The 15,406-nt window shown below is 40.7% G+C and overlaps 1 protein-coding gene across 1 annotated transcript in view; it reads right to left on the reverse strand.

Annotated features, from left to right (window-relative positions):
- Atg10 (autophagy related 10) overlaps positions 1 to 15,406 on the reverse strand; it is a 285,450-nt gene that overhangs the window by 2,305 nt on the left and 267,739 nt on the right. The window contains exon 6 of the mRNA XM_021180551.2: positions 76 to 173. Within this exon, the coding sequence (XP_021036210.1) occupies positions 76 to 173 (98 nt within the window). The remainder of the gene's footprint in view (positions 1 to 75; positions 174 to 15,406) is intronic.

Here is a 15,406-nt window from a genome sequence, read left to right on the forward strand (position 1 = left end):
TTTTAGAGTCAGATGAAAAGATTTACACTTTTAAAATCACAGTAGAGTACCATGAGTCTTGATGGTGTTTCTTACCTATTGATTTTCTGTGAATTCTTTAGCACAGCAGTCATGAATTCATTTGTCTTGCAGGGATGTAGAACAAAAAATGGTTGCCCAAGTATCGGATGCTCCTGTAAAAATCCAAACTGTCACTGTGAATTACTTGAAAAACATTAAATAAGCTGCTTTCCTTTTTATCATTTAAAATCTGTACACCTTTTCTCTCTTTCCTCCAAACCATGTACATGTGTGTAATGCATGTATTGCATGTACTACATGTGTGTATGTGTGCATGCATGTGTATGTGTGCATGCATGTGTATGTGTGCATGCATGTGTATGTGTGCATGCATAGGTGTGTTTGCATACAAGCATGTGCACATATGTACACATGTGGAGCTCTGAGGACAACTTGCAGGACTCATTCCTCTCCTTTTACCATGTGGGTCCTGGGGCTCGATCTCATGCCATCCAGCTTGGTTGTACGTGTGTTTACCCACTGTGGTGGTGTGACTGAGACTGGGTCCCTTAGGTTCCTAAATTTGAATGCTTAACTATCAAGGAACAGCACAAGGAACATGCTTAAGAAGGAATATGAGGACTAGAGAGATGGCTCAGCGGTTAAGAGCACCAACTGTTCTTACAGAGGTCCTGAGTTCAATTCTGAGCAACCACATGGTGGCTCACAAACATCTGTAATGGGATCCAATGCCCTCTTCTGGTGTGTCTGAGGACAGCAACAGTGCACTCATATGAATGAGATAAATGAATAAATCTTTAAAGAAAAGAAGGATTATGAAGTGAGGCCTTGTTGGAGAAAGTGTGTGTTTGAGGTTTCAAAAGCTCATGCCAGGCACAGGTTCTCTCTCAGCCTGTGGACCATGCTGGATCTCATCTCCTGCATGCGTGCCACCATGCTCCCTACCATGAGGATAACAGACCAAACCTCTGAAACTGTAAGCAAGTCCCCAGTTAAATGTTTTCTTTTATAAGAGTTTCTGTGATCATGGTGCTTCTTCACAGCCATAGAATACCACTAAGCCATATCACCAGCTCTGCTCATTTAAGGTAAATATCTAACTTAGATTCCAAGTCACTGATTAACATTAAGGTTGACTTTCTACTTTGAAATATAATTATAATCCAAACATGACAAAGGTGAAAAAACACTGTTTCTAGTTGTGGTGTGGCTCAGCCCTTAGCACACACCTTTACTCCCTCTGGCAGGAATAACAGACATGACCTCAGTACACGCCTTTGATCCCAAATAATGAAAGTAAAGTTAGTTTGTAGAAAGAAGCACCCCTGTTTGAAAGTGACGTCTAATTAAGTGGTAGACAAAATGATGAATCATAGAAAGATCTGACAGAATAGGATCTGCCCAACTCTCAGGAGAAGAGAGAGGAAAGGGAAGCTACTTGAGGGAACAGCACACAGAGAGAAAGAGAGCTATTTTCCCAGGACAGTAATAGACAGACAGGTTGCAAGAAAGACAACAAGCTAGACACAGGTGAAGACAGAATGAACCAGAGAATTAAAAGGAGCTAAAAGATTAGAACATATTGCCAATGTTAGTATGAAGCAAAGCAGATCAACACATTCAGTGGCCAAGAGAGAAGCTATATTGAATCAGTGAGGTTGGAGTGGACGTTGAGCCAGAACAGCTTAGCTGAATAAGCCAGCCAGAGTTCAGAAAGAACAAGGGTAAGTTTGCTTATTCATAAGTAAGTCTCAGAGGCTGAAAAAATTCTAAGCCTAGATAAGATTGTATGGAGGCTAAAAGTTTCCAGGACCAGGCCTAGGCTAGCAGATGGAGGCAGTGAGCCTCCAAGATAACAATTATATCAGGCAAATAACAGATACTTTTACAGGAGTTATTCACCGATTTACTATTGAGTACAATGGGATACACATGCCACACACAATATAAATTAGATAAATTTCATTAGCTTTGCCTCAGTTAGCCAGTGTTTCTATTTGGCTTATAGTTATTTTAACTTTTCTTCAGTGATGGACAGGAAGACCAGTAACTTGACAGTCAGAACAAGGTTTTTCCCTTACCTCTTTGTTAGTAGTCAAGGAACCAAAGTCATTTGCATATTTAAGCTTAAATTTGGTTAGTGTGCTAATTGCTTCAGCATGCCACCTTCCTCCCGGTGTCAGTGGGTGCATGTTCCATGAGCATGGCGCAGTGTGTGAGAAGGAATGATCTGCACTGTTTCTCTCTCCTCTGACTTTTCTCTTTCCCTCCCTTTGTCTCTCAAATGTACAGGGCTGTTTCTATAACTGATATACCCTATGGTGTAATCCCATATTCTCTATAGGCGAATGATTAGACATAAGCTACAGATCACTCTTCTGCCAGTTTATGAACATAAACAATGGGAGGTCTTAGAAGAAGCAGAAGAGGAGGAGGAAGAGGAAGAAGAGGAAGAGGAAGAAGAAATCTCAGAATTGGATGAGAAAGGATGGGATAAGGGGAGGAGCTGGGGAGTAATGATTCTGAAAATACACTTAGGAAATGCTTTTTGTTTGCTTGTTTTTTATTCAAGACAGATTTTATCTGTGTATCCCTGGATGTCCTGGAACTCACTGTGTAGATGAGGCTGGCCTCAAACTCAAGAGATCCACCTGCCTCTACTCCCAAGTGCTGGAACTAAAGGTGTGCACCCCAACACCTGGCTCATCTATGAAATTCTTAAAGAATTAATAAAAATATGACAAAAAGAGGAAAGAAATAACAGTGGAGGGGAGCAGACCCTTAACAGGAAGAAAATGGGTCGGCAACTCTTCTCTCCAAGTACAAACCTGCAGGAAACTGCCAAACATCAGTTTCATGCAAACTATTTCCAGGGACAAGGAATCAACAACCAGAGGCAAATGACATTTTTGAGAAGTATAGTTTATGATAAGTGCAAGGATTTTGAATTAGAAACAGAGGAAATCTTGCAGCTTTCTTGCTTAGGGAAACTTTGTATCCCTTGTAACCAGACCCTGGCTCCCCTCACTGGTGGCTTGGCCATAAGAAGCAGCAGCTGTGCTGCCAGGGGTCTGGGATGATTCTGGCCACTGTTGAGAGGCACTGTCAATACCAATCACAGAACCAAATCTAAAGAAGGAGCTTCCAGCTCTGGGGCCAGAGGCTGCAGTTCCAGAGGAGGCAAGCAGCTGGTAAGCCAAACACTGTAACTCAGAGATCCTGAAGTGGAGGCAGTTATAGGAGGGAAGGGGATGGGGGTGGGGGTGGTGGGCTCTGCAGGCATCTCTGGTTGATGGAAGGACACAGGCCTGCCAGGAAATGAAAGCCAAGATGGACTTGAATAGGATCTTAAGTTTGAGGGTACTTCACCCATATATTAACCAGTGGCAAAAAAGTGAGGCTGTATGTCAGAGGCTATGAGCTCCATGTGTTGAAAACCTCTGTCAACCTGTAAACTATACAGACATAGCTGTGTTACTCTGAGGAAGGCAGGCAAAACTGTTTTAAATGAAAATAAAAAGCCAGACACAGGGATAGACTATGAGTATAATTTCACCCTTTTGGGAGACTGAGGTAGGAAGATCATGAGACCCACCAGCCTGAGTAGCACAGAAAGACTATCTCAAAACAAACCAAAACCGACAACTAAACAGAATTTAAAGGACACATCAGTGGCTATACTCATAGACTAATTCTGAAGATAAAGCCCAGGATAGTTAGTAAACCACACAGAAATAAAAGAATCAATAGCAAAAAGCCAGCCCATCGAGGAAGCTATCAGAATCCGGGATTGCTCTAATATGTTGTACAAAGTATCAAGTTTCCAAAGAAATTTATGACATACATGAAGAAACCACATATGGTGATTCATTTAAAAACAAATATGAACTCTGAGTGGGCCAAGTAATTGGATTTGCAAAGAATTCGAACCAGCTATGTCCACAGATTTAAAATATGTTTACAGAATTAAAGAGGAAAGTGATGGCAATGACTCTGCAAACAGTGGTGTCACTAAAGGGAAAGAAAGCTCAGAAGGAAGCCTACAGAAATGCTGAACTCACTATGCAATGCCAGGCAGAGATGTACTAGGAAAGTTCATCAACGGATATGAGACCACAGGCAAAAGAATCAGTGGATTTGAAGACATGTTAAAAGAAATAATCACTTTGAAAAAGAGAAGGAGAAAAACTGTAGAAATGAGCACCACACACCTCAACTGCAGCAACATACATGTATGACTCTGAAGAGAGGGGAACGAAGTACACTAAATATTCAAAAAGAGATTAGCTGAAAATTCATGCACTTTGGTGACAGATGTAACAATAGACATATCACAGTCAAATGGCTGAGTCCAAAATCAAGAAAATCTTAAACATTTAAACAGGAACTACAACTACAGAGGAAAGCTTCACCAACAGAATACAAGAGATGGTAGAGAGAATCTCAGGCATTGAAGATATGATAGAAAAAACTAATACACCATTCAAAGAAAATGTTAAGCCCAAAAACCTCTTGACACAAAATATTCAGAAAATCTGGGAGAGGAAGAAAAGGTTAACGCTAAGAATACTAGGAATAGAAGGAGAAGAAACCCAGCTCAAAGTTCTAGAAAATGTTTTCAACAAAGCCATCGAAGAAAATTTTCCTTACCTAAAGAAGGATATGACTATAAAGATACAAGAAGCTAATAGAACACAAATAGATTGGACTAGAAAAGATACAACCCTACCCAGCACATAATAATCAAAACACTAAATATACAAAACAAAGAAAGAAAAAGCTGCAAGGGAAAAGGTCCAAGTAACATATAAAGTCAGAAATATTAGAATCACACCCGACTTCTCAATGGAGACTCTAAAAGTCAGAAGGGCCTGGGCAGATGTGCTATAGACTTTAAGAGACCACAGAGGCCAGTCTAGACTACTATACACAGCAAAGCTTTCAATCATATAGATGGAAACAACAAGATATCCCATGATAAAGTCAAATGTAAACAATATCTATCTACAAATCCAGTTCTACAGAAGGCACTATAAGAAAAACTAACTCAAAGAGGTTAACTACACCTCTTTGAAAATTACAAATTACAGGAAATAAATAATCTCACACAAGTAAAATAGGGAAGCACATTACCACCAAGAGCAAACAACAAGAATCAACAATCATTGGTCATTGATATCTATCAACATCAATGGTCTCAATTCCCGAATAAAAAGACACTGACTAATAGGATGGATTTGAAAACAGGATCCATCCTTCTGCTGTATACAAGAAACACACCTCAACATCAAGGATAGACATTACCTCAAGGCAAAGGGTTGGAAAAAGATATTCCAATCAACTGGACCAAAGCAGAAAGCTGATATAGCCATTCTAATATATATATATATGTGTGTGTGTGTGTGTGTGTGTGTATGTATATAAAAGAGACTTGAAACTAAAACTAATAAAAAGAGATGGTGAAGGACACTACATACTCAACAAAGAAAAAAACTTGCCAAGGGGATATTTTAATTCTTAATATCTATGTGCCAAACAAAAGGGTAACCAAGTTTATAAAAAGAAACACTATTACAGTTAAAATCACATATTGGCCTCCACACACTAATTTTGGGACATTTCAATACCCCACTCTTATCAATGGACAGGTCATCCAGACAAACTAAACAGAGAACTACAGACATTATAAACCAAATGGACCAAACAGACATTTGGAGAACATTTCACCCAAACACAAAAGAATATACCTTCCACTTAGCATCTCATGAAATTTTCTCCAATACTGGCCATATACTCTAAAACAAAACAAGTCTCAACAGATAGAAAAAGATAGAAATAACTATTAGATATCATCTATCAGAATACAGAGATTAAAGATGGATATCAACAAAAGAAAGTTTACAATTCCATAGAAACTGAACACCCCTCTACTGAGTCAAACATAGGCAAAGACAGAAATAAAGCAAGACATCAAATTCTTTGTAGAATTCAATAAAAATGAACACATAGCAGATCCAAACTTATGAGACACGATGAAAGAAGGTGAAGAAGGAAGTTTATAACATTAAGAGCTTACAAAAACACTGGAGAGCTCTCATACTAGCAACTTAACAGTATACCTGGATGCTCTAGAACAAAAAGAAGTTAAGCACACCAAAGTAGATGGCAAGAAATAATCAAACTAACCGGGCGGTGGTGGCGCACACCTTTGATCCCAGCACTAGGGAGGCAGAGGCAGGCAGATTTCTGAGTTTGAGGCCAGCCTGGTCTACAGAGTGAGTTCCAGAACAGTCAGGGCTATACAGAGAAACCCTGTCTTGAAAAACAAACAAACAAACAAACAAAACCCCAAACAAACAAAAAAGAAATAATCAAACTGAAAGCTAAAATCAGTATAATAGAAGCAAAGAGAACAACACTAAGAATCAATGAAACAAAGGGTTGGTTCTTTTAGAAAAATCAACATGATAGACAAGTCCTTATTCACACAGAGAGAATATCCAAATATACAAAATCAGAAATGAAATGGGAAACATAACAGATACCAAGGAAATCCAGAGAATTATAAGGACATATTTTAAAAACCTGTACTTCACCAAGTTGGAAACTCTAAGAGAAATGGATAATTTTCTCACTTACCTAAATAAAATCAAGATCAGAAAAACAATTTAAATAGACCAATGTCAGCTAAGGAAATAGAATCAGTCATTAAAAATCTCCCAACCAAAAAGAGCTCATGACTAGATGGATTTAGGGAAGAATTCAATCAACTTTCAAATAACAGTTAATGTCAATACTCCTCAAATTATTTCACAAAACAGAAGGAATATTGTCCAGTTCATTTTATGAGGCTACATATACCCTGATTCCCAAATCACATAGAGAATCAACAAAAAACAAAGCACAGATCAATTTCCCTTATGAACATAGATGCAAAAATACTCAATAAAATACTGGTAAACTGAATCCAAGAACACATCAAAAAAGATAACCCAACATAATCAAGTAGACTTCATCTCAGATGGGCAGGGATGGTTTAATATAAGAAATTCAGTAAATGTAACCACCATATAAACAAACTTAAAGAAAGAAATGACATGATCATCTCATTAGACAAGGCCTTTGACAAAATCCAGCAGCCCTTCAATATAAAAGTCCTGAAGAGATTAGGGATATAAGAGGGATATACCTAACATAATGAAAGCAATTTACAGCAAGCCTGTACTGGCTGGTTTTGTGTATCAACTTGACACAGCTGGAGTTATCACAGAGAAAGGAGCTTCAGTTGGGGAAGTGCCTCCATGAGATCCAGCTGTGGGCATTTTCTCAATTAGTGATCAAGAGGGGAGGGTCCCTTTTGGGTGNTGCCATCTCTGGGCTTGCAGTCTTGGGTTCTATAAGANAGCANGCTGAGCAAGCCAGGNGANGCAAGCCAGTAANGAACATCCCTCCATGGCCTCTGCATCAGCTCCTGCTTCCTGACCTGCTTGAGTTCCAGTCCTGACTTCCTTAACAGCCTTATGGAAGTGTAAGCTGAATAAACCCTTTCCTCCCCAACTTGTTTCTTGGTCATGATGTTTGTGCAGAAATAAAAACCCTGACTAAGACAAAGCCTATAGCCAATATCAAACTAAATGGAGAGAAACTCAAAGAAATTCCACTAAAATCAGGAACAAGACAAGGTTGTCCACTTTCTCCATACCCACTTAATATATTACTTGAAGTTTTAGCTAGAGCAATAAGACGACTGACAGAAATCAAAAGGATACAAATTGAAAAGGAAGAAGTCAAAGTATAGTTATTTGCAGATGAAATGACAGCATGCATAAACTGATCCTAAAAATTCCACTGGGGAACTCCTACAGATAATAAACACTTTCAGTAGAGTAGCTGAATACAAGATTAACTCAAATAAAAACATCAGTAACTCTCCTATACACAAATGAAAAATGGACTGAAAAAGAAATCAGCAAAATAACGCCTTTCACAGTGGCCTCAAATAATGTAAAATATTCTAAGTAAACTTCAAGTATTTGAAGAAAAACACTGAAGAAGATATCAGAACATGGAAAGATCTTTTTTTATTTTCGTATTAAACATTTTTATTAAATATTTTATTTTAATATTAAAATAGTAAAAAATGACCATCCTACTAAAAGCAATCTACAGATTTAATGCAATCACAAGTTGAACAATTCTTTACAGACCCTGAAAGGACAAATCTAAACTTCATAAGGAAAATCAAAGTCCAGGAGAGCTAAAACAAATCTGAACAATAAACGAACTGCTGGAAGTACCATAATCCCTGTCTTCACAAGGCCTTTGACAAAATCCAGCACACTTTCATGAGAAGAGTCCTGGAGAGACTAGGGATATAGGAACATACCTTATATACCTAACATAATGAAAGCAATTTATAGCAATCCTATAGCCAATATCAATTAATAACAGTAGTAAAAATCATATGGCATTGATATTAAAACAGACACATTGATTAGTGGAGTCAAATTGAAGACCTAATAGAAGAGGAAGTGGAGAACTGCCTTGAGTGCATTGGCATAGGAGACAGTTTCTGAAGAGAACACCTCTAGCACAGGCACGAAGATCAACAATTTATAAATGGGACCTCTGGAAACTGAAAAGCTTCTGTAAGGCTCCATGCTATCACAAAGACACTTGCTCAACCATGTTCACTGTAGCTTTATTATAGCCAAAACCTGGAAACAATCGAGATGTCCCTCAACAGAAGAATGAATAAATACAAATTGGTACATTTGCATAATGAAGTATTACTCAGCTGTTAAAAAAATAACATCATGAAATCTGCAGGCAAGTGGATGGAACTGGAAAAAAATCATCTTAAATGAGGTAACTCAGACCCAAGAGAGAGTGATACCATAGGGTTAATTTTCTAAATTCAGCCTTATCTCCTGTCTAATATTATCACTGATCTGCTGACTCAGAGACCCTACTCCCCTAGTTCAGACCCTTACCGTTCAGAGTCTACAAATGTAAAGAATTTCCTTTGTTCTTCAGGTGGCTCTCTAACCTCCTACCCCAGTTCTCTTACTGCCCATAGCTAGCATTATTAGGGAACCTGATTATCTGAAAATATTTGGCCAAGATCACTGTAAAAACTGAATTTTGTGGCTTCGGTAGCATTATGACCTCCATGAATAGAGCTGGAGAGATGGCTCGGTGGCTAAGAGCACTGGCTGCTCTTGCAGAGGACCCAGACCTGATTTCCTGCATCCACATAGTGGCTCCTGCCCCTCTGTAATTCCAGGTCCAAGGGATCCAATGCCCTGGGCTTTTACAGGCACCTGTCATCACATGCATATACCCACACAGAGAGACACACACTTAATACCTAATTTTGAAAAATTAAGTTTTTAAACAAAAGATCTCCAGGAGCTAGTATGGTGTTCCTGTCTATAATCCCAGCACTTGAGAGGGAGAGGGAGAAGAGTCCAAGAGTTCAGGGTCATCCTCTACTGTGCAGTGTGTTCAAGACCAGCCTGGACTATATGAGGCTCTGTGCCACAGAGAGAGCAGTAGAGGAGAGATGTGAGAGCTAGCACTTCCTTGGCCAACAGCTCAGTTGATTGCAAACCAGTCTCACCACTGAAGTCTGACCTGGCTTCAGGAGATGGCCAGTTGAGACTGTAACCCCCATTACAAGGACTCCTCACTGGGATCCCCTTCATGGATTCCAGAAAGTTCTCACTCCACTAGGTTTCCACATAAACCTCAAATACCCACCCACCCCCCAATTTCAGCAGTCTCTCCCCATACTCTCTCCTTCCATCCCATCTTCCCCCTCCACCAGATCCCGCCCATTCCTGTCTCCACCCATCCCCAGACATCCCCAATACACCCATAAAATTTATTATATTCCCCCTAGATTCCATATGGTATATATTTACTTGTAAGTGGATATTAGCCATTAAATAAATGATAACCAAACTATCATCCATAGATTCATGGAGGTTATGTAAAGGAGTGAGAACTTTCTGGAATCCATGGGGTTTTAAGTCACCTCTTAGAGCTGCATTCTCTAGGATGGGCTGAGAGCTCATCTCATCTCTGGTTTAGTGTAGGCTGTGCTCTCCTGGAAGCCCTATTTAGTCACCAGTGTTTGGCATCACTTTCGTTGTTTTTGAAAGTCTTGTTTACTATTTTTATTTTGTGTGTGTAAGTGTTTTGCCTGCATGCATGTATGTATGTGCACTGTGTGCATGCTTAGTGCCTGAGGGGGCCAAAAGAGGGCATCAGCTCTCTTGGCACCAGAGCCTAGGACAGTTGTAAACCATTACATGGATGTTAGGAGGCCTCCCCTAGTCCTCTAAAAGAACAAGTATGCGTAACTGCTGAGACCCAGGTGTTCTAAATAATGAAGTTTTCCCCCCCATGTTGTATACAAAAATGGTGGTTGTGCTGGCAGGTTTTGTGTGTCAACTTGACACAACTTAGAGTCATCAGAGAGGAAGGAGCCACAGTTGAGAAGATTCCTCTAAGAGATCTAGCTGTAAGACATTTTATCAATTTGTTAACAATAGGGGACCGTCCATCCATGGTGGGTGTGGCCATCCCTAGGCTGGTGCTTGTAAGTACCATAAGAAAGCAGCTGAGTGAGCAAGCAAGCCAGTAAGCGGCGTCTCTCCATGGCCTCTGCATCAGCTCCTGCCTCCAGGTTCTAGTCCTGCTAGATGCAATTCCTGTCCTGACATTCGCAATGATAGACTATGATGGGGAAGTAGAAGCTGAATAAACTCTTTCCTTCCTAACTTGCTTTTTAGTCATGGCGTTTTTTTGCAGCAACAAAAACTCTGACTAAGACAGATGGAATTAGGTAATCAGATCCTTTGATAATGCCACTTACCCTCAAAAAGAGAAGCTGCAAGACAGGATCCAACAGCAGCCCCTCCCCGTTTGCTTCAGAGCTTCATTCAGTTACCTGATCCTCTAAGCCTAGAATTTTGTGTGCAGACCAAGTAGGTGTCTTAGTTAAGGCTGTTACTGCTGTGATGAAACACCATAACCAAAACCCTTGAAGAAGTAAGGGTTTATTTCCCTTACCCTTCTAGGTAACACTCGATCACTGAAGGAAACAAGGCAGGAACAAGGAGGCAGGAGCTGATGCAGAAGCCATGGAGAGTGCTGCTTAGTGCCTTGCTTCCTAAGGCTTGCTCAGGCTGTTTCCTTTTTGGTTGTGAGCCTAGCCTTTAATGGCTGAGCCATCTCTCCAGCCCGGCTGTTTCCTTTTTCTTTCCTTCTTTTTTTATTTTTTTTTAATTTTTTCGAGACAAGAGTTTCTCTGTGTAGCCGTGGATGTCCTGGAACTCACTTTGTAGACCAGGCTGGCTAAACTCAGAAATCCACCTGCCTCTGCCTCCCAAGTGCACCACCACTGCCCAGCCAGGTTGTTTTCTTATAGTGCCCAGGACCACCAGCCTAGGGATGGCACCATCAACAAATGGGCTGGGCCCACCCACATTAATCACTAATTTAGAAAATGTCCTACAGGTTTGCCTACAGCCAGATCTTATGGAGGCATTTATTGATTAAGGTTCCCTCCTCTCAGATGACTTTTGCTTGTGTCAAGTTATATGTGGGCCTACCCAGCACAGTAGGGGAGAGGGTTTTGAACGCTCTGGTGTATGATCAGTGAAGACAATCAGGACAATATTTTTCAAAAGGTACTTTTCTGCAATGGACAGTTCCTTTTAACTGATCCCCTCAGGAGATAATGTCTGCATTTTCTGCCTTCTGTGTAGACAGCCAGATCCAGAGATGAAAGCAGTCCTTAGCTCACTTAGGAATCACATGTTGGGATCAAAGGGAAAAAATATCTAAACGCTGATACTTGATTTGTTTAACACACCTTTTTCAGAAACGAAAGAACATCAAAACTGCCAGGATCTCTTTCCGTGTTATTCGTTTGAGATTGGCTTGAGAGGTAAATTCACATGTAAGTGCTACCATCTACTGTTAGTGCTACTGAACTGAGCAACTGGGCACGGAGCAAACCGTCCTTAAGGAAGCTCACAGCAGACACTGTTAGGCTTGCAACTCAATAAGCTCTTCCCTGGAACATAACTCTGGTAAACGGTTTTCCGTGCAAACAGAAGTGATGGGTCAGATTTCTATCTCTGTGACTCCAGAGGAGTTCCACAGGCACACTCCCTTATGAAATTTAATTTTGCGATGGTTAAATGTCGCATAAAGTAAGTCTGACATGAATACTGTGAATTGCTTTTAGAACTATTAGATGTAACTATCAGAGGAAATGATAACACTGAACCTTCATCTCACGTGTAATAAACATGATGAGGTGCTTGGCTCATTTCTTAATTCTCTTGGCTCTCCGGGAGGGCTCAAATACAATTTCACACACCGAGCTTTCCCTCGCGTTCATAATCCAAACTGATCACTGCTTCCACTCCGAGCACATCCCTCAGCAATGGAGAAAGGTTAGGCTGGGAATGGTGGCGCATGCCTTTAATCCCAGCATTTGTGAGGCAGAGGCCAATCTGGTCTATACAGCAAATTCTAGGACAGCCAGGGCTACATAGGAAGACCCCATCTCAAAACCCAAACAGAACAACAACAACAAAAAAAAAATGGAGAGAGGATTTTCCTCAGCATCAAGAAGGGCTTTGTGGTCACCACGGTGAGCTTATGCTTAGGCCTGTAGTGAGGGCAAAGGCCTTCACACCACCAGTCACATTGCTCATCCACTGGAGCTCCTCCTACATCCGACCAGAGCCGATGTTTAGGAGAGCTCGTCCCTCAATCTCTCAACTCCCTAGTTCTCCCCTGCAAGCATCTACTTAAAAGTCATGTACACTCATAAACTTCTGCAAGTCGTACATAGAGCTCAGAAAATATAAAGAACAAAGAATGAAGGAAGCAGATGAGAAGGATTTGACCACTAGTGAATGTCCTTCCAGACCCATTTACACACATATGCTCAGAGTCTCAGGGGCTTTTTGTCTAATGAGTGTGTGTTCTGTAGGTGCCTGCTCTGTGCCAGTCCCTGATACACATGGCTTTTGAGATCCTAAGTACTGCTATCTTTACTACTTGTTTTGTACTTTATGTTTGGACTGATCTTAATCTTTAAAATTGTAAAAGAAAATGTGTGTTTGTGTGTGTTGTGTGTGTTTGTGTACTGTAGACACATACTCCTACACATGTGCAGATGCCAGAGGTCCATCTTAGCCCTATAAATAGGCTGCCTGCTTGTCTGATACACGGTTGGGGTACCGCAGTGTAAGGATACAGAAGACATCACAACACAGCAGACCATGATGCTGGCAACTAAAGATCCAAATCCAGTATACAGGGACTGAAGGAAGGAAGTGGCTGGATCAGGCAGGGATAGGGTGGGGTGGGGTGAGCAGGAGTATTGGAGACATCCCCAAAATGTGATATTTAACCTGGTTCTGATCTCAAAGAACAGGTGGGATTAATGCAGGAGTAGAGCAGAATGTGGCCAGAGACTGTAAACCCCAAAGCTGACTCCAAATTTATTGCAAATATTAGTTAAAAGACAGACATACCAACTTCCATTTTTCACACAACACTGAAAAGCTTTTGTTAAAGATATTGTTAAATGATTGAGACAATCCCTTTATGATCCACAAATTTCCTAGAAGGAACCAACACCTATACAAGACAAAAACATGAGGTTCAGGACACAGAGAATTTCATTTAACAGTGGGAAGAATGTTTCAGAAGGGAAGAACAGTGATCCGAGTCTATACTTCCATCCTGTATTGGCGCTGAAGAGACAGACAGACAGGCAATGAGACAGTATTGAAGAACAAAACCATGAGAAAGGAATGAAAGTCTTTCCCAGAAAGGTCAGCTAGTTTCTTATTCAGCTGTGGGCTGGTGAGTCAACTGAGCCACGCTGTGCTCTAGCTGCACCTAGACATCCTGTGGCCAGAAAAATCCAATGATGTTTGAGATGGTGTTTTTAAAAAATACACCATGAAACAGTTTTCAGAGGTATAAGCTGCACAGATATCACCAGGATTCCTAGAATTTTTATTAAAAATTACAGACATCACAGTAATAATTCTGTCATACCACCTTGTCTACTAACAAGCTTTCCTTTCATGGCCGCAGAGAGCCCAGAAAGTGACTCTTCCACTCCTGCATAGATCTATAAAAGGCTCCATCTCCTTGAGTCTGACAGTTCCAACTCCAACCCATGGATAAGAGAGCAGCAGACTCTGAACATATTTACAAAGTTATGGGTTGTTGCTTTAAGCCATATGATTCATATGTGAGAGCTCTCTGAGTTCTCAAACTTATTTAGTTATCAATTTATTGTATATAATTTTAATCTCTCTGTGTTTTGATATGCAAAATGGAAACAGTACAGCTGATACTTCACAGGGTGGAAAGAAGATAACCACCAGGACTTACAAAGCTTGCTGGGGGACCAGGAGCTTATGTAAATGTCTATTAATTAAACAGTCACGCTGCACAAGTAGGTCAGGCAGTTGCTAAGGCTGAGGGAGCACCCCAGCTGGCAGCACTGAGGAGAAATGGCATTTACCCCTAACTGCACTTGTTGCGTTTTGTACAGCATATTACTCCACAACCTAACACAGCACAGCAGCTTCCTCAGCATCTTCAGAGAATGCTCTGGTAGAACATACACTTCTTAGAAACAGCAGCTAAGGACAAAAACAAGAAAGCGAGCCAATTACTAATGAAGAACTTGTAAAAAGCTAATCAAAGCTCTCATCCAGAGAAAATGAGAAAGTCTGAGGTGCGGAAAGATTTTTTTTGTATATTGATGAGATTTTTATATAGTGTCACAGAAAGAAAGCTAAAACACTTAAACTAAGACGAAAGACCCCATGTCTCTGTCTGGGGCGCACATCTCTGTCTGGAAGCCTTATTATGTTCCAACCAGCGTTTGCACTAAAATCCCCTGTTCTGGTGGAAACACCTATTTTTAAAGATGTCTTGTGGGAGGCGCTATCAGAAGATGATCCTGTGGATTTCCAGGTGTCTCTCAACACCCGAACGTGGGGAGGGCAAGGCAGAAGAGTTTACTCAGCTAGAGCATGGCAGCAGAGGAAAATGGAGAACCCAACTATTTTTTTCCATATTAGAGGAATAAACAAGTCTTGCTGGCAGTGGGGTGGTTGGAGGTAGCAAGTTTATAAGGAAACTGACCCAAAGATGTAAGAAAACATTCCCAGGGAGAATAGTCAATGGCAAATGCTAAACAGGAAAAAAAAAATGGGAGGTAAGTCACAGGAGACGTGAGCAGAGAGGGAGCACAGCCTCAGTAGTGAGCAGAGAGGGAGCACAGCCTCAGTAGTGAGCAGAGTGTGCGTAGCCTCAGTAGTGAGCAGAG

This window comes from Mus caroli, chromosome 13 (assembly GCF_900094665.2).
Source record: "Mus caroli chromosome 13, CAROLI_EIJ_v1.1, whole genome shotgun sequence".
NCBI lineage: Eukaryota > Metazoa > Chordata > Mammalia > Rodentia > Muridae > Mus > Mus caroli.